Source organism: Podarcis cretensis, assembly GCF_951804945.1.
Source record: "Podarcis cretensis genome assembly, chromosome: 5".
Lineage (NCBI taxonomy): Eukaryota > Metazoa > Chordata > Lepidosauria > Squamata > Lacertidae > Podarcis > Podarcis cretensis.
In genome coordinates this window covers 29,490,559-29,514,478 of record NC_137174.1, presented here as the reverse complement: position 1 = coordinate 29,514,478, position 23,920 = coordinate 29,490,559, and the positions used below count along the sequence as shown (strand labels likewise).

The following is a 23,920-nucleotide window of genomic DNA, read 5'->3' as shown; positions in this document are numbered from 1 at the left end:
GGAGTAAATACACAGTGACTGTAAAGTGGATGGCTCTAAAACTACACAATATTGCAAAGTTGCATTGTGCTGCCTTTTGCTCCAGTCTTTATAAACTATAACACAGAATGATATATATTATAAATAATATCCTATATTAAAAAGCAATAATTGGCATAATAATTGGCATAGGTAGAAAGTGGTATATTGTAGCACGAAAATGAATACATTATGTAATTTTAAGCTTCCCTGCCTTAGTTATTGTTTTCCCTAATAAAGAATGCAAAAAAGAGAAAACTTTTCACAAAGGTGAACTATTTCCTTTCAACTCCACATCTCTGTATATCTGACGCATCTATCTGTCAATGTGCCTCTGGGGGTGAAGGCAACAGCTGCACAAGCAGCACCGAAGTAAGCTCCCTGGGCCACAAGCCTGGGCAGTGTGGAGGTCCTGGGGTGCCTGGACGAGAAGAACCCCCTCTTGGCCTCACTGATGTGGTCCAAAGGAAAGCAGATGAATTTGCTTACGGAGTGCAGCATTACTTGTATCTTTATTTTACAGGTGAAGCTTTAAGGGTAGCTGCAAAAAAGTTCACAGATGATCCTTGTTATTTGCCTAAAAGGGAGGCCGTTGTCCAAGTAGCACGTGCTCTTCTGGCTGCTGTTACAAGGCTTCTTATTCTGGCAGATATGATTGATGTCTCATACCTGTTGCAACATCTAACCACGGTAAGTAGCTACTATGGTCAGCAAATGACCTTTCCCATCTTCTTGGCTACCAAGCTTTCTTAATTTTCAGATTTTTTTGAGTAAGTAATTAAAATATTCATTGATTGGTTGAGTTTACTTATATGCAGCTTTTCCACAATGAGCTGTGTCCAAAGCAGCTTACAGCAAACATTCAAAGCATGGAAATACAGATAACTGGAAATACAAATATACAAAAAGCGGAACATGTCACTAAATTCAAATTCATGTTGGTAAGCCATGGAGCTTGCTACTGATGAACGAAAGGATTGGATTTTGAATCATTGCTGCTCAACCTGCAAATTCCATTATATCAAATGTGTTGGGAGTTAAACTTTTTATTTTTTAAACTGACCTGGGGCTAATTCGGACTTTCAGACAGAACTGGTATTAATTCCTCTTTTTAATTTTTATAGCACCTTACTATTGGTCCCCACCCCTCCAGTCTTTATGACCTTGGCTGTGGATGATTTTAGCTGTTGGTATGAGTTTATGGTGTTGTTCTTAGTTATAATATGTGGTTATTGTACTATATTTATTCCCATTATTTTTCTTCTGGTACAGTATTTTGTTCAGTTTGCTTTGATTAGGCTGTATAGAATCCCTAAAAATAAATGAACAAATAAATCTTTAGAAATGGGAGGTTTTTTGTTTTCAAAAGCAACAACCAAGCCATGGCTCAACTCTAACCAAAGTTAATTATGCTCTAGTTCCATTGAAATCCATGAGACTTAAGTTAGTCATGGCTAACTAGTTTCATTGATTCTAGTGGGACTTAAACCTGACTTACTAGCAGATAGATCAGGGCAAATGTTTCATTTTTATGAGCAGCATATGGCATCTCTAAGGGGCAAGAAACACTTATACAGTGGTACCTCAGGTTACATACGCTTCATGTTACATACGCTTCAGGTTACAGACTCCGCTAACCCAGAAATAGTGCTTCAGGTTAAGAAATTTGCTTCAGGATGAGAACAGAAATTGTGCTTTGGCGGCGCGGCAGCAGCAGCAGGAGGACCCATTAGCTAAAGTGGTCCTTCAGGTTAAGAACAGTTTCAGGTTAAGAACAGACCTCCTGAACGAATTAAGGACTTAACCAGAGGTACCACTGGTTTTTGCTGTGCTCTTGTTTTATATAACAACATTTCTGTACAGCATGCATCTTAACAGCAATCCTGTTGCCACCACTCCCACTTTAGAGAAGGTAGAAAAGAAAGATATTGGCCTTCCTAAGAGGCATGGGCTCAAATCCAGGTTATCTAGAAGCAGTTTTGTCACCTTAGGCTCAGAAGACAGGATTACATGGTATGCACATACATTTACCTTCATACGACATTCATGTAGGTTTTGTAATAATGTGTATTTTTTGTAATCTGTAATGTAATGAATGGTTTGGGATGCTGCGTATGGATGGCAATACAGAAATGCCTCATAAATGAGCACCTACTGTTTTTGTTATTTGTTATTAGCTGTTTCCCGCTTTCTTTTGAAAAATTTCTGCAAGTATTTAGTTTTTGCTTTGTTTTAAATCTTGTAGACTGACTTTCCATCCAAACAAAAGTTTAGTTCAGAAAAATCAGTAAACCCATTAACCTAATTTTAAAAAGCTGAAATGTGCATAATAACAATGTCAACTGAAAAATATACCACCATAGTATCAATGAAATTAGACATCAAGGCAGCATTCCTTCCTCAATGTCTTTTCTGTACAGAAATACATTTACTTCTAGAGGCTTTTAAGATTGAGTTTTGGAGACCTGCTAATGTGTGTCCTCCCCTGTGTGACCTCACTGCAGTACTTTAACATCCTAAGCAGTGCTTTATTTTTAGGAAAAATAGTGACAGTACGCACCATGCTCCCCCATTCCCCCATCCCGACACCATTTACCTGTGCATTGTCCATTCAGTTGTGAACTGGAAGAACTGATTTCCATAGCGACTAATCTTGGAAGAGGGGGAGAGATGATATATGTAGCCAAAATGCGGAGAAGGCATTTCCACAATGGGATCAGAGCTGAAATTCTATTCCCTTATATGCATGCTGTGTCTGTGGACAAACTGTACATTTCAAGCACACACCCCCCCCCCCCGAATCCTGGGAACTGCAGCTTACTTCTTACAGAACTACAATTCCCAGCACCCTTAAACTACAGTTTCCAGGATTATTGGTGGGTGGGTGTGAAATGTGTATGCAGACTATTTCTCTTGAAAGGCAGGTAGCAGTTTCCAAGCAGTCACTGAAGCAGCTACATGTAGAACATAGCACAGTGGTGCATCTGTGACTGGAGGTCACTGAGGAAGACCAATGTCCTATAGCATATGTTAGTTTATACAGGCACTGTGAGTGAAACAGTTCAGTTTTTTAAATAAAAAAATTCCATATTTTTATTTATAATCCACAATATTCTGCAGAGCAGGGATAGAATGTTGTTTTTCTGTTGAGCCTTATATTATTATTATTTATTTAGCCCACTATGTTTTTTATATCTAAGCTCTATCAGAGTTCTGAAATTTGACTTGCCACAATGCTTCATATAGCAGTAATAACCAATCTTAAGTAATCATCTTGTGGGTACTTTCAGTACTTCTGAAACTTTTCTGGTTACTTTATTGTGTGAATTGTTAGAAATTGCTAAAACGATTGAAAACCACACAAGTGTGCTGTTGAATATTTCAGAAATATGGAGCATATACCAAAGAATACTATAATCGTCTCCTTTCTATTTTCTAAAAATGTAGTATTCATTGAAAACAAACCATCAGTAAAGAATGATTTTCTCTCCTTACAGAGCATATTAGACAGCTGTATAATCTTCCTCTACAGTGCCCAGCATATTCCTCAGTTCTGTTCTGTGGAAGTAGTATTATATTTTTCATTGCTTTGCAGTGCTTGTTCATCATACTGCATCTGCCAAAAGCATTTCTTTTTTATGTTGTCACATTAATTAGAAAATAGACTGAGATGACCAGGTAACTTTAACATATGCTGTTGAATAGCCATCAAGCGCTAATAGCATTTTGGTCACTGCCATCCAGGGCCAAATTCTAATACAATTGAAATCTGTAATGAGTTCTGACTTTGCTTTTTTCTATCCGAAGTCTTTTAACTTTCATTATTATATTTTAGAGCTCCCTCAGGTAATTGAAATATTCTTAACTATGGAGCTGATCCAAGAAAAGGCATTTGAACTTCTGCAGTACCTTAGAGATGGTTGTGCAGCACTGAGAGCAACCCTTCTCAGAATGTTTGCTAGTTCACGTCAATTAAAAAGGCAATCTTGTTTAAATATATGTCTATAAAGCTTCCCCTGGAATGTGTTCTTCTATAGTGGCAATGCTGACATATTGTACCATTCCTTCATGAGGATTTTGGCTGTTAAGGTTTGTCCATTAATCATCTGAGAGCAGATGAAGAGGTTCTTTCCTTTCCAGTTCCATTGCTCCAAGGTTTTCTAATTTTCATAGAATAAAATAGGTGTTTGATCACTGAACCGAAATTAATTTTAAAGGTTATGTCATTCACTACGAAATGAAACTGCTGACCAAGTAAGAGATTTGTTAAATGTATAAAATGGTGGGAGAAGGGGGCCAAATCCATAAATGGGTTTTGGCACAGCATTTTATCGCTTTAGTGTCAGAGACATACTGTCTGGTCTGGGGCGTGCAGTGCATGAAATGATACTGTATAGAACAGCTATATTGTGGAGGATTATTAAAATTCACATCATCCAGTTTCTACAAAAGTGCCCATTGCTCATCAGAATTAGGTTAGGAACTGGTTTTTGAAGCATTGTAACACCTGTGTCTCCTTGCTAAGGTGAGACCCTCACTCCTAGGCAGAGTGGTTTTAATTATATATGACATCAGGTAATATAAAATGAAATGTGATCAAAGTCAATCTAAATAGTAGGCAGGAAATCTATCATGCAACTTCTGATACTAGTCTATAGCAAGCACTATAAAAATGGTGGCATGCCATACAATCTTTTCTATAGTCCAGTGTCTGTAAAGTCTGTATAGTTAGTGAGAGTGATGTCAGTACCCAACTGCTCTGTTCCACTTCATAGTCTAAGAACTTTTTTGTATCTTCATTCTTACTCTCTTGTTGGACCTTTATGTCCCATAAGTACACACCACCTTAAAATAAAGAACCTGGTAGCACAGGAGTGTCAAGCACTGACATTGTTCCTGATGTCATGCTGATGTTTGCATAGTGATTATATTAGTTAAAATGTAGGTTGCATTGTGTGACTTGACTGAGCTCCATGCAGATTATGGAGGTCTGGTTGTTGCACATTTTAGTGCAGAGTTTTAGCACCAGAGTTTTAGCACATCCACGTTTAAAGTACATTTGCTGTCGCAAAATTACAGCTATTTTTAACTAAGTAATACTCATTTGTGACCACTATTACAAATATTAGCTTCCTACTGTTAAGTGGGTGTCCTGCATGCAGATGTGCTGGGTAGCCTTGTACATGTGCACCTTTCTCTTGCTGCCTCAAACTTTTAGTGAGAAGCTTTTTAGAGTTAGGCTGAAAGGAAGCCAACAGTCTGTGACTTGCTTGCCTCCAGCTTAGGGTACTCCAGAGAGAGGAGATCCCAGATCATCTTCCTATAAGCTCCTTTGAAGTATGAGACTGATGCTCCCTTGGAATCTGAAAAGCTATGTGGATGTAGTGGGGAACAGTTTGTCTTGAAGATGTGCATCCACAGGAAAGTTGACACAGCCCCTCTGCTTGAGCAATCACAGCCTGTTTCCAGCAGGGGAACTGTAAAGGCCCATCTACAGACTCAAGTCCATCCAAGCTGGCTTTTGCATGCACATCACCTGCTTGATCATAAACCAGGATACCAATGTAGGTGTGATCTATTGATGCTGCATGGCTAGTGCTGGATTTACGTACAAGTATAAGCTAAACAAGCTATAGTTTAGGGCCCCACTCTCTTGGGGTCCCCCAAAAAATTTAAAGGAAAAAACCACCTGGATGTACATTTCCAAAATATAAGATAAAAAACAAATAAAATAAAACCTACATACAGCAACAGTGTTTTGTGTTGTGTAGGTCCATAAATTACCATATAGCACAAAAAACACAAAAACAGTGACAATTTGTTGTTGACAAAGGACAGCTGGACATATAAAGGGCCCCATTACCTTCAGTAGCTTAGGGCCTCCTCAAACCTAAATCCGGCCCTGTGCATGGCTTTAAAAAGATTGCATACCTGAATGTGTATCCCATTTAAAGCAATGCAGTGTGGATGGACAGCATCTGAGTTAAAACATTTGTCTGAATACATCTATGACTTAACCTAGTTTCTGATCCATAATGTGGGACCAGTATATACTAACTGCAATCCATGGGCCCGTGCTTTTCTGCATATCGTTGTACACTCTGTAACATTTCTCTTCCAGTTTGTGTTTGTAACCATAGTAACTGTGTACTTCTCAGCAATTAATGATTTGATGCATTTAAAGCAGCTGAGAGTTAAAGGCTTTTTATGTTCCAGTAGCAGATACTGAGACACATGGGGAATACTCTGGAATCCCTTGTTTGAGCATTGCACATCCAACAGGTGTTTCTTAAATGTGAAAGAAAAGCTTTAGTAAATAAAAGCATTGAACAAAGTTTAATTGCAAAACCACCCATCTCTCTTAATTGAAAGTTAGTTCAGGCATAATGTGCACGAATAAACTGAATCACTGATGGATGCAAATGGGGGAAAATAGTTTTTCATCAAAATGAGTCGTCCAAACATTAATTCTGTAAACTGGGGCTGCATGCCCTAATTTACCTCAAGGTCCGAAAATGTTTTCTTGACAATGAAATGGGAATTGAATTTAAAGTATGAATCTTGTGAGACAAAGCATGCATGTCTTGCTCATACAAAAACATATATGAAATAATAATTGTGTATCAATGCAGATGTTGTTTGAATTCCCGAGTTTACTTATTTATAAGCCAAGCCCAAGCTCCTCTGAAATTCAAGCTCAGTTAGTTTGGACCCAGCCCCAGTTTAGTTATCCTCACCAAAGCAGCTGTTCTCTTCCATTTCACCTGGAAAACAGCAACAGAAACCCAGAGAACTAAATTTCCCAGTGATCTTGATATCCACAGTGGTGCTACCACCACCTAATATCTTTCTTGCCACTAACAGGTAACTTTTGGAGAAAAGGGACAGACCATACCAGGTGCTCCAGTGAGGGGCAGCTCCTGTTTGGGTTGAGGGTACAGAGGGGAAGCCACCAAGAGGCACCGTCATGTTCCCAATAGTGTGGCTAGACCTGGTGTCAAAGCAAACAGATCCCAATTTAGCTTATTCTTTCTGAGCCTATTCCTAATTAAGCACGGAAGATTTTATAATAATATTTAACCCCCCCTCCTTGTTTGGCCATAGGTTCAAAGGACATTTGTGTGTCTTCAAAATGCATCTAGTAAATCTGAACTGCAGAAAACATATAAAAACCTCCAGAAAGAGTTGAAAAAGCTGGACCATTTGGCATTCAAACGACAACAGGTAAGAAACTTTAGTAGCCCAATCATATGTGTTTGTACATTTGGATCACCAATTTTCAACTGATCTCAAACCCAAGTACGTAAATGTTGCTATCACATGCAACTTCTGTTTATTTCAATTATTACCCACAATGTCTTATGTAGGTGTAAACTGAGGCTGTTTGCAATGTTTTAAAAACTGAAAATTATCACATCCCCCCCCCCATATTTCACTGAGGTTTGTTTTCTTAATGCCAGGACAAAAATATAGGGTACAGCCCAGAATCCATAGGACAGACACATTCACAACAGAGACCACTGTACTATTCTTCCCATTTGTTTTGTGGAAAAGTAGCTTGTGCTCACCTTTCAATGTGTTTAGCCAATGAATGATATGATAGCAATGACTGACAGTTAGGAAAGCAGATCTAGCTAATTAGACAAAGAGAAGACTGGAGTGAAACACCCATTGTCCACCCATTGTCAAGCAGTTTATTTTTGATTGCATGGGGACTTGCCCCTCTCATCCATGCCATCCAGATCTATTTGGAGTGAAGTAAGAACCCCCAGGAAGGGATGCGGGTGGCGCTGTGGGTTAAACCATAGAGCCTTGGGCTTGCCAATCAGAAGGTTAGCGGTTTGAATCCCCACTACGGGATGAGCTCCCGTTGCTCGGTTCCTGCTCCTGCCATCCTAGCAGTTTGAAAAGCACATCAAAGTGCAAGTAGATAAATAGGTACCGCTCCGGCGGGAAGGTAAACGGCGTTTCCGTGCGCTGCTCTGGCTCGCCAGAAGCAGCTTGGTCATGCTCGCCACATGACCCGGAAGCTGTACGCCAGCTCCCTTGGCCAATAAAGCGAGATGAGCGCTGCAACCCCAGAGTCGTCCGGCACTGGACCTAACGTCAGGGGTCCCTTTACCTTTACCTTTAAGAACCCCCAGAACAGCAAATGGGGGAAGGGGATTGAGAGATCATTCCATCAGGCAAACAGAAATGTGTGTGCTGACAGAACCATCAAATTAGCACAGCATCAAATTCCTCCCTTAGTCTCTAGCCCTCCTAAAAAAGAAGCGACATGCAAAACCTGTCACATTAGCAGCAAGGCCATTTCCCCCTTGCTACATTTCAAGCTGCATTTGCAGAATGTTGTTCATATCAGAGAGTGGGTGGGGGTGTCTTCCCCCAGTGTGCATGACCCCCCTGTAACCCCTCCAGGACTGAAGCAGCCATCTGCATATGCACACTCATCAAATGTTCACATTACTGTTCATTTCACATCCAGTTTTCTAGAAGAAAGCTGAAGAAGCTGTTTTGAGGAAAATACTGCATTATTGTCAAGAAACTACGGTATGGGATTGATATGGATTGCAGCTAACGTTGTGTGAATGCCGCTTCAAAAACTACCAGTGGGACTGCACTGGATGCAGAGTAAGCAGTAATGTGAACATATTCAAAGTCTGAGATGAGATACCAGGTTCATCCACACTGTACAGTATTTACAAATACACATATTTTATGATGTCATGGATCATATTTTCTATGGCAAAGGTAAATTCAGATTAAATAGGTGTGTGTGTGTGTGTGTGTGTGTGTGTGTGTAGTGGGGGGGAACTGTCTGGTCTTTTGATGGCAAAAGATCACGTGAATGCTCTGAAAGACTTCTAGAACCCCTATATTGTGTGACTTCCTTTTTATCATGTTGTGTTTTTTTACTGCCAGTAGGTGGCAGTATTTTCAAGCATATCTCCATTTGTTTTGACAGCATTTATTTCTTCTGGTTGGTGGTTTAGCATCAGATACTGTAAGCTGCAACCTTTAAAAGGTTTATTTGGTGAGGGCAGATTTTAATAGTTGAAGCCAAGGGTTAAGGGCACATTTGCTTATTGTTAGAAAGTATTTTTTGTTCTTTGTTTTAATGTAAAAGGAAATGAAAAATAAAATATAAAAGTTGGCCTTTTGTGACATCTCAACCATGAGTGGTGCAGCTCATTTATTAATTGTATGTAAGTTGTTGCTTTGTTGAATAAATAATATTTGAATTCTTAGGAGCAATATAAGCAATTTTTTTATATAAAGCTGGTTAATCAATTAAATATTTAATCTTCTGATATCCTTACTTCATTTGTTTTTAATTGAAATTGCTAGTTATTAACAATCTTATTCAAGCTTCTTTTAACACAAACAGGATTCTCCTGCATCATTTGTGCATGAAGCAGAAACACTATGTAGCATAAGAACACTGATGTAGTTGTAGACAAGCAGTGCTGAATTTTTAAAAATTGGTTCATTGCCACTGACATTGATAAAAATACAATCATTCAGGACAACTTGCATGAGGCTTTTGCTGTTCTGCATTGGTAGTTGGGAGCCCCACAGCCCAGGGGATGGAGTTGGGGAGCTAGATCTGGAAAACTTTCCTAGCTTTTCAGAGGTAGACTTGGGCAGGTTTTTCCCTCTGCTGCTCAGTTGTGAAGACAATATTTAGATGTAGATTGTACAACATTCTATATATCAATAAAGCTTTAAAAATGATTATGAAGTAACAGTACCTGATGTTCACTCTAGATCTTTACATCTGTAAGAGGCCTTGTTGTAATTGCATGTTTTTAGAATCACATTCTACCTGGTCCTTAAAACTGTACTAGGAATTTTGTCAGTTTTGCAATAGGGGGTGGGCAAATTGTGACTCCCTGAGTGATCTTAATGATATGCTGTATTTTTATCTTGCTTTTATAAATTGAGCTGGATTTGTTTTATTGTAGTATTATTTTACTGCTTGTTTTGATGCTTTATTGTATTGGGTGCTGCCCTGGATCATATGTTGACGGGTGGACTAAAAATACTTTTCCTGCCCCTTGCTGTGATAATAGTGGAAGGCAATATAATCTTAAAATTGTTTTAGCTAATTAGTCAATTAGAAAAACAGAGGGGTTATAAGGTCATCATATCTGTATTAATATTATGACCTGTTTCAGCAGTACATTTGTCAAACTAGGTATTTGGTTAAAACAGTAATGTTTTTTATGTTGGTAGTGCCTTTGACGTGCCTGTGGCACTGCTGGTTCAAATTCAAAGGAAGTTTTGTTTCTGCTTAGATATCTCTGATTCTATAGTGACATAATGGCTGACAACAGAGCTTTAAAAATGTAAAAATACCACCCCACTCTAATGTAGATGTTAAGGTAGTTGTTTGATTTTGATTGTATACCCTGAGGCTAATAATATGTGATAAAAGAGCTTTTAATTTGTCTGTACAGAAAGATTTTTAATTGATCATGAATTATTTAAATAGTGCTATTTTAAGGCAAATAAGAATATGTCGTGACCACCTCTTTGTGCAGATAAAAAACTGTCAGACAAAAACATATCAGTTCAATAGAAATTCTTAGACATATTTGGGTGTGCAAAGTCATGTTTCCAGTTTCCAGAAGATGGAGCAAGACTATCAGTCTTTTGGTGCACACAATTTGTATCTGTTGTACAATAAGCCCTTGGTCCAATTCATCAAGGGCACAGTGGGGATTCAGATTTTGTTGGACTACAACTTCCATAATCCTTGACCATTGGCCATGCTGGCTGAGACTGATTTGAGTTAGGGTCCAATAATGTATGGAGAACATAGGCTCCCTACCATGGCCAGATGGGACAGTAGAGTCCTGTTCTGCTCTCCCATTATTATTCTTCCTCTGGGCGGGAGTCCTTGGAGTTCACTGAGACCTCTTCAGGCTGCAGAGGTGCTTGCATCGTGAGCTCCTCTGATGCTGGAATTCCCAAGAAGGCAGGGCTATCTAAGGCTGACTCTAAAGGCAAGTCCATTCCAAGGTGTCTGTCTTAGCCACAACCTTTTCCCCTTGAGGATGGGGAGTTGGAGACCTCAGTTATGCCAAGAGGTTTGTATCCAGTGGTGACTTTCTCTTTGGAAAAAGAATTTCCACTTTTAGAAGTTGAGCCATATTGATTTTTGCCATACCTATTGCACCCCTCCATGTCATATTCCTTTCTCCTCCAGAGAATCCTTAGAACTGGTTTCAGGGACCTGGTGACGTGCTGAATTTCAGGAGCGGACCTGCTTTCTGCTAAATGAAAACCACCATTGTATACAATTCTGAGACTTAAGCTTAAAAAGAGGAAGATGCCGCAAGGAAAGCCTGCTGTTACTGCCCACCCCAATCTCCGCTGAGTGGTAGCAAGATTTCAGGGATCTTGGCATTTAACCATTGACACTTAACCATTGGGACGCAGGTGGCGCTGTGGGTTAAAGCCTCAGCGCCTAGGGCTTGCCGATCAAAAGGTCGGCGGTTCGAATCCCTGCGGCGGGGTGCGCTCCCGCTGCTCGGTCCCAGTGCCTGCCAACCTAGCAGTTCGAAAGCACCTCCGGGTGCAAGTAGATAAATAGGGACTGCTTACCAGCGGGAAGGTAAACGGTGTTTCCGTGTGCGGCTCTGGCTCGCCAGATGCAGCTTTGTCACGCTGGCCACGTGACCCGGAAGTGTCTCCGGACAGCGCTGGCCCCTGGCCTCTTGAGTGAGATGGGCGCACAACCCCAGAGTCTGTCAAGACTGGCCCATATGGGCAGGGGTACCTTTACCTTTACCTTTACTTAACCATTTTAAGCATGACTGTGCATTTTCGTCAGTCTTGCTTCTTAAGCAGAAAAATATTTGAGTGTCAATTCAGATAATGCTCTTAAATTACATATGCATCCTGTGGGAATATGATCATTTGTCCATGGGAGCATGGGCAAAAGTTTATTATCGCAAGGATGATTTCATAGCAGAAAGCATTGCTTGGAGCATGATCAACGCGTGAAGAGCTCATGCTGCCCGATGATTGGTCTACGTAGCATAGCCTGATCAAATACGTGGTCTGGTGTGAGAACATGAGACTAATGTATTGTATTGTCTTTTATCTGCTGACGGAGGAGAAGCTCTCTCCTTGAATTTGTATCTTTTCGTGGACACACAATAAAGGCTGTGCTACAGCAGCTTCTGGGACGCAGGTGGCGCTGTGGGTTAAAGCCTCAGCGCCTAGGACTTGCCGATCGAAAGGTCGGCGGTTTGAATCCCTGCGGCGGGGTGCGCTCCCGCTGCTCGGTCCCAGCGCCTGCCAACCTAGCAGTTCGAAAGCACCTCCGGGTGCAAGTAGATAAATAGGGACCGCTTACCAGCGGGAAGGTAAACTGCGTTTCCGTGTGCGGCTCTGGCTCGCCAGAGCAGCGATGTCACGCTAGCCACGTGACCCGGAAGTGTCTCCGGACAGCGCTGGCCCCTGGCCTCTTAAGTGAGATGGGCGCACAACCCCAGAGTCTGTCAAGACTGGCCCGTACGGGCAGGGGTACCTTTACCTTTACCTTTACAGCAGCTTCTAGCGGAGCTGCGGCCAGATTTCTGCAACCCATTTTGGTGTGAGACTGATTATTTACGGATGGCGAGCGGGTTCTCGTCATTTGGTGCCCCGTGTGACTACCTTCGGACTCCACGTTGTTTCTCACCGTCCAGTGCTCACCACACCTTTTTCATCCGCTTCGGATCCCAGTGAGCGCTCCCTGTCCTTCTGCCTTTGTGGGGCAGTCTCTTTCGGACTTCAACAGATTTTGGACTTCGCGACGCTACGGTTCTCTCAGCACCCACTACGTCCGGCACGGGTTTCAGGCGCCATTCATCCTTCCTAGGATCCCTGGTGAGTGCCCCCTTGTTTCGCTCCTTTTCATCCTTTGTGGATCCCTACTCTCACTATCATGGGGCTATCTCTTTCTGCACCACAGAAGAAATTTTTTGATGAGCTTAAGTTTCTCTTGGCCAGTAACAACCTCTGGGAAGTTTTGTATTCAGTATTGTTTCAGTAGACTTAATAGAATAATTTCCAACATATTTTTCTCTTGCTATCTGCACTGAACCTTACACAATGGGTCTTTCATTCCTCTAGTATGATTGGCTTTCTTTTCACTGCTGAAGGATGCCTGGAGCTATGCTATAGGTGAAGCTGTCCAAAGTATCACCGCCATCTTTTGATGCCTGGCCTTACAATATTTAGCACCCAGATAAGAAAGTCAGAGGAGAAATCTAGTCTAAAAAAGGACTGTCAAAAATGTTAGGCAAAAGATGATAAAACTATAAATGTGAAAACAGAAAGAGGAAAGGTTTAAAGGATAAATGCCAGCCCCTGGAGCCAGATTTTCAGGTTAGACTTCTTTTTGAAAGTACCTGAACAAATAGTTTCTGTTTTTATGGTATTGTTGATCTGCTACTTCCAACCTTTGGAGAATATTTGAAAGCTCAGTAAGAAAAGGAAGTCTTCTCCAACCCTTGCCTTTGGTTGTAGAAATAAAGGAAGGCATAGAGGCAGTCTCCCCTACTATTGGAAGGCCTTCAGGAAAATTTAAAGATGTGCCCCCCTATCTGTGTCTCTCCTCCCTTGCAAAAAACTATTTACAGTATACACAGTGGTATCTCTGGTTGTGGACAGGATTCATTCTGGAGGTCCAGTCAGATCCTGAGGACCGCTTTTGTGCATGTGCAGGCTGCTTCTGCGCATGCGTGTGCGGTGAAACCTGGTAAAATACTTCTGGGTTTGCTGCGCGCACATCCCGAAGTTTATGTAACCAGAGGGTCACGCAAACGGAGGTACGACTGTACTGTACACTAGTGGCATTATATATGCTTTAGCCACACTGACATTACTTGTGTAACTTTGCATTTGGTGGAAAACCTGTAACTTCTAGGCACACAAATGGCTCCATCTTCCATTAATATATTAATGGGAAAACCTGAACAAGACCACCTCAAAAAGTCTGCTAACAAACCATAGATAAAAGAATAAAAGAACAAATAAAACAATAAAAGAACAAATAGCAAACCAACTCCAATACTTCTCAGACACGTTTTCATCTGTCCTTTACCTAATAAGCGATGAAGCTCTGAGGTGCTTTCCTATACTCCCCAGTCTAAAGTGCCTCTTCCAAATTTACACTGTTCTATGTACCAAATTTGTGACAAATAAAACTGCCAAGCATAAGCCATTGGACCATATTTAGCCAGATAGAGATTATGTTCACCAGGACAAAAAGGAGCAATATAAGGAAGGTAGAAAACATAACACACCCAATAGTCAATGATGGCAGGCGTTAAAAAAATCCTGGTCTCTATGGAGTTTGACCAACCAAAGTCCAACAGCTTTGGTCTCCCCAAAATGCCCCAAATCCAACAGCTCTGTGGAAAGATAAAGGTCCATTTCCAACCTCTTTCTTGAAGTTTTGTTATGCCATTTGAGCTAACTTGTGTTTCATGAGACTTCAGGCCAGCCTTAAGCCTCAGAAATGAAACCCACCTCCTTCTGTCTCCCTATAATTACCCACCTATCCCTCAGTTTATGCTGTATAGGGGAGAGACTATTTTCAGTGGGGTACTTGCATTCTTTTGCTGCCACAGATAGATTTAGGACTAGATCATATAATTTCTCAGGGATAACTTCCTTCACATAAATAAGCAGAAAAATTATTGAGTCCAAGTGGTAAATGAACATTCTTTGTGTTGGCTACCATCTTCCAAAAACTGTTAGCTTTTTACATAATCACTGAATATGGAGGAAGTCAATGCTCTCCTTCTGACACACCTAACATCCAACTGAATCTAGTTTTGGATCTTTAAAATTCTCCGAGAAGAGAAATGCCATTGTGTTTAAAAACATTTTTCTCTAGTACTCTGAGGCTCTTTAGTAAAACAAAAAAACCTGTATTTCTGGAGGACTTTCACAGTTCAGTGTTCAGTCTTTTTTAATATAAACCTTAGGACATTCACATTCTGACTTCGATAAGACATAAAAGATACATTGTCTTTTAAAATGCATTGCTTCTGCTTCGGTCTCTAAATACATTGTGAAAGACTATTGTGTATCTGCTTTTATCAAAACCTTAAAATTTTCACTGCAAGCTGCCAGAAAGCTAGCAGTTTTAAAGACTTATGCTTTTTAGTCTGCAGTCGTAGAGATTAGATACATGGATGATTTAAATTCACACAAGAGTTCAGGAAACACCAAATTATTATTCAGTTGTTCTAAAACTGTAACATCAATACATAGAGAGGGGATCTTGCCTGCTGCCCTCCACACATTGCCAACCAATGTGCACATAGAACCAATCCACATACCAATTCTGAAGGCTGGCCAAGGAAACATCACCCATATATTAATCTTGTGTTGCTTTTGATTGCCTGTACGTGGCTGGAGACACATATCCTCAGAAACTAGGGATGACATTTGACTTTAATCACTTTTGAAATGTATAAATTTGGTGGGTTTCACATACGAACACAGTTGCAGGGCAACAACTTTTCCATGATGCAACCCCACATGGTTTGGGATGGTGTATAAAAGAAGCAGCCACATTGATGGGGCAGATCCCATAGCTCTTTCTCATATAGTCAGCACCCTCCCTCCCACTCTTGAGGAAAGCATGTTTGTTTTAAAATCATCACTACTGAATAGTCTATTTAAGGAGCAAATATCATCTGGTGGCATTTTATGTAAAATGTGGCATGGACGGGCACAGAAGACTGAAGGATCTATATTGGCTCCCAGTATATTTCCGAGCTTAATTCAAAGTGTTGGTGCTGACTTTTAAAGTCCTAAGCTGCCTCAGCCCTGTATACTTGAAGGAGTAGCTCCATCCCCATCGTTCAGCCTGTACACTGAGATCCAGCTCCTAGGGCCCTTTGGCAGTTCCCTCACTGCGAGAAGTGAAGTTACAGGGAACCAAGCAGAGGGCCTTCTTGGTAGTGACTCCCAGCCTGTGGAACGCCTTCCCATCAGATGTCAAACAGATAAACAACTATATGACACCTGAAGGCAGCCCTGTATAGGGAAGTGTTACATATTTGATGTTTTATTGTGTTTTTATAGTTTGTTGGAAGCCGCCCAGAGTAACCCTGTCAGATGGGTGGCATATAAATAATAAAAATATTTATTATCCCTATTCCTGAGAACTGTTGCAATGGAAGCAAAGACTTGTAACATCCCTGCCACATCTATTATCGTATCCGGTATGAGGCAAGAAAGGCAACACTAAATAGTTCTGCCTTGTGCATTTCTAAATGCAAAGGCAAATCCAACTGCTATAGCACCCAGCTGCTTTGAGCCAGCACTGCCACCATAAACTGCGGTGTCCTGAGCACCACCATGAAATCTCATTCAGAATTTATGCGACTAATATTTATTCTTAAAATTCTATATGCCAATGATTCAGTTTGTATATTTTTCCCCTCACCAAACAATTTAGGGCAGTTGGTTGCAGTATTCAAAGAAATGCATGTCATGTGGATCTTGTCATGTCAGCTTCTGTTGCTGTTGCAGTCCTTTATGCATGTTTGGTAATGAAAAGAAATACAACAAGCATCCTGAACAATAGCTTCAGACTGTATTAATAAATAGCTGTTGTGTGAAATCAGAATGTGCATATTTCCTATTGACAGCATTTCGCTTATGGACAAATATAGAAAAGTTTTCCATGTCACAATAGAAATATTCTAAATTGTTAACCAATGGAGAATTATGGGTTTGTGGGTTTTTTGCAGTTGTAAGGGTCTAAGCTGCTCGCGTATTTTAAATGTGAGCACTGGCTTTGTTTACCACTAGCAGATCTATGATGTGCTGTGAAAAAATTATAGGGAAGACGGTGCCAAGGTTTCATTTGTTGTAATTGGGTATCATTGAGCATGCAAAAGATGTGCTCCACCATGATACTTTCTGTTTTAAATGTGGCAAAATTCCTTGGTGGGTGGTTATGCTATTGACTTTACATGCTATTTCACTTTTTGACTAGCCCTCTGCACTGGGAAAATGGAAAAAATCCTATCTTTGGGGGAGAGGAAAGTCTTAAGAATCAGATGGTTAAAAAGGGCAGTGAGGCAATTCCACTTCTTTTATAATCCCCAGCACTAATAAGAATTCTTTAAAACACCCAGCCACCCTGGAAATAAAAGTAATAAAGATGATATATCAAGCAATGCTTTATATTTATGTTGTTTTTCTTCTGCAGAAATAATCTATATCACCCCAAACCTTGTGTAGTAATTTCTATTAATTGCAGTTAGCCCTACTGCTGAGGGAGAATTTATCAGCTACAGGCTTCCCTTGGGCAAAGTTTAACCAATAGGGTGCCATGGGTACCTGGCATCCCCATGTTTTGCAGATCAATAGGAAAACTTTATGGAGTGTGGTGTATGCTCTAGTTGAAATTGATTGCGTCCTTGAGACCAGAATAAAATAGCTCTGTGTTTGGAGTGATTTGGGAAATAAAAAGGTCTCAGAGGTCAGCACCAAGTATTGTGTTTATGCTTCTTAATATTTCTTATAGTTATTTTGTATTGGCAAACACTCAGAGAAATTGTTTAGCAGGAACGTGGGCTGTGCACAGGCATGACTAGCAGTTGTATTTATGTCAGAGTTCACTGTTTTTTTTCTGATGATATGGTAGGTCTGAAGGAAATACACACAGTTGGTAAGCCAGCTACCACTTTTTAAAACCATTAACCAAATCCTTTCCTTATGTACTTTTTGGATTAAATGATCATGAAACCAGTGTTTTCAAACTTAATGACCTGCTCAGGTTTTTCCCTTCCCTGTTCATCTTTTCTTCCTCTTAATAATCAATAGACACCCTAAAAAGTGATTTGAAATTCTGCAGCCTTTTAGTTCTGCGGCTAACAGGTGCCCAGAATCCAATGATCAATCCAGAAAACACTGGGAAAATTCACCAGTGGACCTTTTCAGGAAAAGCATAGTATTTATTATTTTATTTACTAATTTGTAAACTACTTATAGGTCTTTTGTTTTAGTAAGCAGTATAAGTTTTTTAAAAATAGATACTATTATCTACTGCTCTTCCCAGAGCACTGAAGCATGACTCAAGCAATGGGAAATTTTATGTAGCCGGGAAGCATTAGCTCACCTGCAAAGCTCTTGCTGGAGGCATAATTTCAGAGTGCTTTCAGGGGGATGATGTTAGTGGCTGGGATGGACAGGAATGAATAGTGTTCACAGGGCACACCAGGACATGGGCTAACATTCAAGGTTAAATTGCAAAAAAAGCAATTTTAAGGGCATTACTTGTAATTATTTCTCAACATAAAAATATAAAACAACAACAACTGCATGAGTATCAATGCAGGGCAAATAAGTACTCTTGAAAAAAATGCTAAGTTGTGCCTGGCTTTTTAAGTGACTTTGGAGTACTGAATTTGAGACCCAGAGTGGGGAGGGGGGATTTAGGATAAATTGGTTGTATCTGAAATGATGCACACAACTCTGAAAGAATCCATACGTGTGTCCAGTCTCAGTTTTCCTAATGAAAGTTATTCGTCTGTATAAGGAGGAAAGAAAGAAGTAATGTAAATCTTTTGATTAGTTGCTGTGGATGGAAAGGTAACTACAAACCATTTTCTGTATACAGTATACCAGAGGTGGTTTGAGGGATCTTTTGCAATTTTATTGAAGAAAGAAAGAAAAAACTTAAAAATATTACACAGCATGTCAGATCTTCTTTGTTCTTTTTTTAGAACCCCAAATGCAAAGGATTCAGGGATCATCCACTTCTGCTTGCCCTGGGCCTAGAAAGCATGGGTCTAAGTGGTTTTCCTCTTGCTCTGCTCCTTTCACAGGGAAAACCCGCTCTTTAGTGCTAAATCGGAGCAGATGTCGATCCAAAGAAAAGTTTGCTCCGATTGAGTGCTAAAAAGCGGGGAATATTACTCCATCCAGCACTGGCTGAATCTCTATTCCCTGTTCTGTCTCCCAACTGACCATCTGTCTTGTCTGGATTAAGTTTCAATTTCTTCACCCTCATCCAGTCTATTACTGATGACAGACACCAGTCACAAAGGCAGCTTCCTTGGATTTAGGTGGAAAGGAGAACTAGAGCTGGGTGCCATCAGCATACTAGTTGACACTGAACCCTGAAACTCCAGACAATGTCTCCCAGTTGTTTCATGTAAATGTTAAATAGCATGGGGGACAGAACCAAACCCTGAGGGACCCCATAGGCCAACAACCAAAACTGTGGAAGGAGTCCGCTGACCACTTTTAGCATTCACCCCGGAAGGAAGGAAGGAAGGAGTGGAGTCGCTGTTGAACAGTAGTTGCTATTAAGCCATTGGGAATCAGAAACCCTTGAGGATCTACTGGAGACCACCCAGCGATTTACCAGTAAACTTCTGCTCCCCTCCTAATATACTACTAAAAATATAACTATATTGGCCTCTTGGATGCTAACCTGGAGTAGGAAGATGTACAACTGCTATTAAATTAGGAAGATAATTCAATATGATTGCAATGACATTATCAATATTTTTCTAATCTGCTATATCTGTGTGCTCTTCAGGATGAGCAAGCCCAGTGCCATACTACTCCCCCCTGCCCCGCACCCCCTGCGATGATGAATTTTGTCATGGGCTCAAGGCAAGAGAGTACAGTTCTACATTGTCATGCCAGGTTACCTGGCAGTCCCCTTGCATCCAGAATTTAGATGATGAGACATGTTTAAGAAAGAAAAGGGAGGTAGAAGCTGCTTATCAGAATATGAGAAATGAATCAGGAAAGGAGTTGTGTGTGGCAGAGGGAGCACAGCAGATTGTATTCTCAGTAAATCTTTGGCCTTTTGTCTCATTCCCAGCATCTCTCTCTCTCATACAGAATCCGCATTTTCTTTCACAGGTTTGTAGCTGTGTTTATGAGCAGAAGTGCAGTGCCTGTGTCCCTTCAGATATTATTGGAATGCAATTCTCATCAGCCTCTGCTAGTATGGCCAATGGTCTAGGATCAATGGAGATGGAGTCCAACGACATCTGAAGGGCCATTGATTCCTCATACCTGTGATGTTTCATGTTTGTTCAGTGTTGATTGCACCCAGCTATTAATGCTTGTTCAGTCAAAAAAGCTTCAGTCTTTCAGATTCCAGTGGGGATGGAAAAGATTTCAGTGTATGTGTGTATTACAGGAGCACTTACTGTGGTTATTTCCCTTTTTATACTTCATAACAACTAGTTCAATGTTATCAGCATAGGTTACTCTTTTATTATTAAGCGAAGTGACATGTTCCCTTTGGCATACACATCTAGCATATAAACCCCTGTAAACAATAGCAATGGAATGTGTAGGACGAGCAAAATGGCAAGATCTATGAGTGCTTATGAGAAACCAAGCCTTTGGTCTGAAAGAGAGGGATGTAATTGCCTTCTGTTTTCTCTAAATCACACTCCTTTTTTGACATTATTGTGGCAAGATACTCGAAGCTGCAGAACAATTAAGACTCATCATTACCTTATGGGGTACACACAACAAACTATCAAGAGAACGTTATTTTGGCCTACATGAGAGACCGTATCAATGGCATTACTATACCTATGCTAATGTTCAAAGTAGTGATGACTGAAATGCATCACTGAACCCATTAAAGTTTACCTTAGTTTTATGTCCAAAACCAGTTGCCTTAAAAAAACCCTCTCAAACACCTTTTAGAGAGTTGATTTTTTAAAAAGCATATTGGTTCCATTCAGATATTTTTTACTCACTGTAAAATTAATTCCCCTTGAATGTGACTATTGAAAATCTATTTGAAGTTGCCCATGGTAGTAAGAAGACAGGCTGTATAATAAGATGAAGTGTGACTGACATGCTGTGTTCATGCTTGATTTACTGTGGTACACAAACAGCATATGACTTTTAAAGGTGGTAAGCCTCAAATAGTAGATGTGTCACATACAGTATCTTTAGCATGGCCTTTTCAGAAGGATAAAGGAGGGAAAGAGCCTTTATCTTATCAATAGAAAATATGTTCATATCTTGATTTAGTGACTGCAATGCATTGGTACCTTGGGTTAAGAACTTAATTTGTTCCGGAGGTCCATTCTGAACCTGAAATTGTTCTTAACCTGAGGTACCACTTTAGCTAATGGGGCCTCCTGCTGCCATCGTGCCGCCACCGCGCGATTTCTGTTCTCATCCTGAAGCAAAATTCTTAACCCGAGGTACTATTTCTGGGTTAGTGGAGTCTGTAACCTGAAGTGTCTGTAACCCGAGGTACCACTGTAAACTAAATATAAAGGGGGAATATTCTAAAACATATATTTTCTTTTTCCAGATGGACAGTCACCTAGAGCAGAATATCTTAATTTATCCTACATTTTCCCCCATAAATGTAATCCATTCTCTGACTCATATATGAACATTGCAATTAAAGCATTCTTTTTAAAAAACACCATAGATGGTCTGCTCCCATGTGAATATTAATTTTTTAAAAGGATTTGGTCATAATAAAATACCAGGTTCCTCTGACAGAATGGTGGAGGAGAGAGATTTAGCATTTAGAACTGCATAAATAACTGAATGATTTGGTTCAAGCATTACCTTTAATCTATCTGTATTCTCCAGTTTCAATGGAAAACATGAACCCAGTATTCATAATGTAAACCTTATCTAGAGTAAATTGTCCAAAAGCCCAGCTTGGGGGCTAATGTGTCACAGTGCCTCCAATAGGTTGCCAGATGGGGATACCAGCTCCAATTCATGCTGTGGTGGACCCCAAACCCATCAGGTGAAGTTCCTACTTTTGGTGAACCCTGCAAACGGTCCAGGAGGAAATAGCTGGCCTAATGAATAGACCTAAGCCCCATGACATGCCAACTTTGCTTTTTTGGAATTGAATAAAGTTGTGGCCATTTTTCACCCATCACTTGACTCATGTCTGTTATTTGCTCCTCAATCCCATGCCCTTGTGTGTGCACATGGGGGAACAATTCTACTGGTAGTTCTTTGCATTACTGAAATTCTGTTTAGGAAATGCCTTGTAAATATGGGTAAACACACACACACATTCTAAATATCCAGTGATGTGAGGTTTTTTTTGGAAAATTTTGAATTGGCTAATTTGCATAGGGAAAACTTCCGTTTGTGCCAGAACAATTTTTTATGCCACAGATAGTGATCTATTTTGGCATATTTATTTTACTTGTACTTCTGAGATGGAAAATTTTATGCAGAAAAATAAAGCACTGAACAGTTGGTTTTTTGCCCCATATATCTGCTTATAGCACAATTCTGTGCATGATTACTCAGAAGTAAGCCTCATTGCATTCACTGGGACTTACTCCCAAGAAAGTGTTTATAGGATAGTCCTTTTGAATGTGTTGGGACTGGTTGCACTTTCTCCAGTGCTTGTGTGCATTGCTAAATAGATGAGCACTTGTGATCCTGTTATCTCCTACACAGGAAATGTGTAATTAAAAAAATCATCCTAAACTGGGAACATCTTCTGTGCACAGCTGATCCATCCTCATGTCTTCCTTTCTCTTTATATTATCACAATATTTGTTGTCAGTCTTTGTTGCTTGCTCAACTTTCTAAACTATGATGGCAAAATGCCAAAGCATGTCTTTCTCTCCTTTACACAAGGAGCAAACAACAACCCAACAACAGTCCAATCTACTGATGTGAATTTGACTGACTGAACTGTTTAAAAGGTTATTGGACAAATTCTTGGCTGATAGGTCTATCAGTTGATATCAGCTAAATGTAACCTTCATGTCCAGTGTACCTCCCAATAGCAATAAAAGCATGGACAAACATTAGGGGAGGGCCACTGCCTTCATACGCTGCTTGTGGGCATCTCTGGAAGCATCTGACTGACCACTGTTGGAAATATAATACTGGGCTAGATGGACCATTGCTGGTCTGATCCAGCAGGGCAGTTCTTGTGCTCTCCTCCTTCCTACTATGCATTGGACCTCATCTGTAGGATTGCAGCCAACAGCTTCAGTTGATAAATGCAAGGGCAATTTAAATTGGTTGCTCTGTGGGTTAAAGGCATGCTCCTTTGTCTTTATTCAGCTATTTTGGTCCTCGTGTGTTCCTGCAAAAGGGAATGATATATGGTAGCATATGAAAACTTGATTTGTTTGTTAGTTGCTCAAAGAGCATAGGGAGAGATTAGGAGATGGTGAAATGCTTACTTTGATTACTGGTTTGTATGTATTTTGGAAAGTAATGGGTTTTTCCCTAGACCTTGTAGTATATATTATATGCATTATTATTGCTGTTTTGTTACAGATCTGGGGTAACAAAGTTTTGGGGATGCAGGGGCACCCACAACTGCTAGAACTAGTGAATGTTATAAATTAATAAAGGGGTAATATTAAGCTGATATTTGGAGTATGGGGAAGATTCCAAGCCAGTGGAAAAACACAGGCTTAGCTCCCTTTCCAGGGAGCTCAGCAGAGATTGTGGGTGGCAACCTTTGTAACATTATTATTCCTATTTCAATTAAGCATTGGATTCTATCCTTTCAGGCAAAATTCCAGGTACAAAAAAATACATTTTTATTTCCTCAGGTATGTATTGTATTATCTCACAGTTCCCCCCATATACACAAAAGAACATCCATAACAAGGGTTTGGGTAATATGAAAATGTATGTAATCAATTTAATTACAATTTAACAGCCCTACAGAAATACTGAGATTATGTAAATGTTTATTTATATAACAAATGGAGCACATGGTGCTTCTTTGTATAATGAATGCCATTAGCAGGTGGCATAGCTATATTTTACACCAACATGTATTTCCACAAAAAGTTATTGCAGAATCTGAACTGGGCTACTGGTGGTCCCAAACTGAAATGTTCAAAAAATATGTTATCATTTCCCCACACATTTG

General features: G+C 40.2%; 1 protein-coding gene across 10 annotated transcripts in view; it reads left to right on the top strand.

Annotated features, from left to right (window-relative positions):
• Window positions 1-23,920, top strand: part of CTNNA3 (catenin alpha 3) — a 566,819-nt gene that overhangs the window by 27,191 nt on the left and 515,708 nt on the right. For all 10 annotated transcript variants that reach the window (XR_013838691.1, XR_013838692.1, XM_079975614.1 and 7 more), the window contains 2 exons: window positions 542-708; window positions 7,123-7,242. Coding sequence is in view for 8 of the 10 variants with exons in the window: in XM_079975614.1 (XP_079831740.1) it covers window positions 542-708; window positions 7,123-7,242 (287 nt within the window). In the remaining 2 variants the exon portion in view is untranslated. The remainder of the gene's footprint in view (window positions 1-541; window positions 709-7,122; window positions 7,243-23,920) is intronic.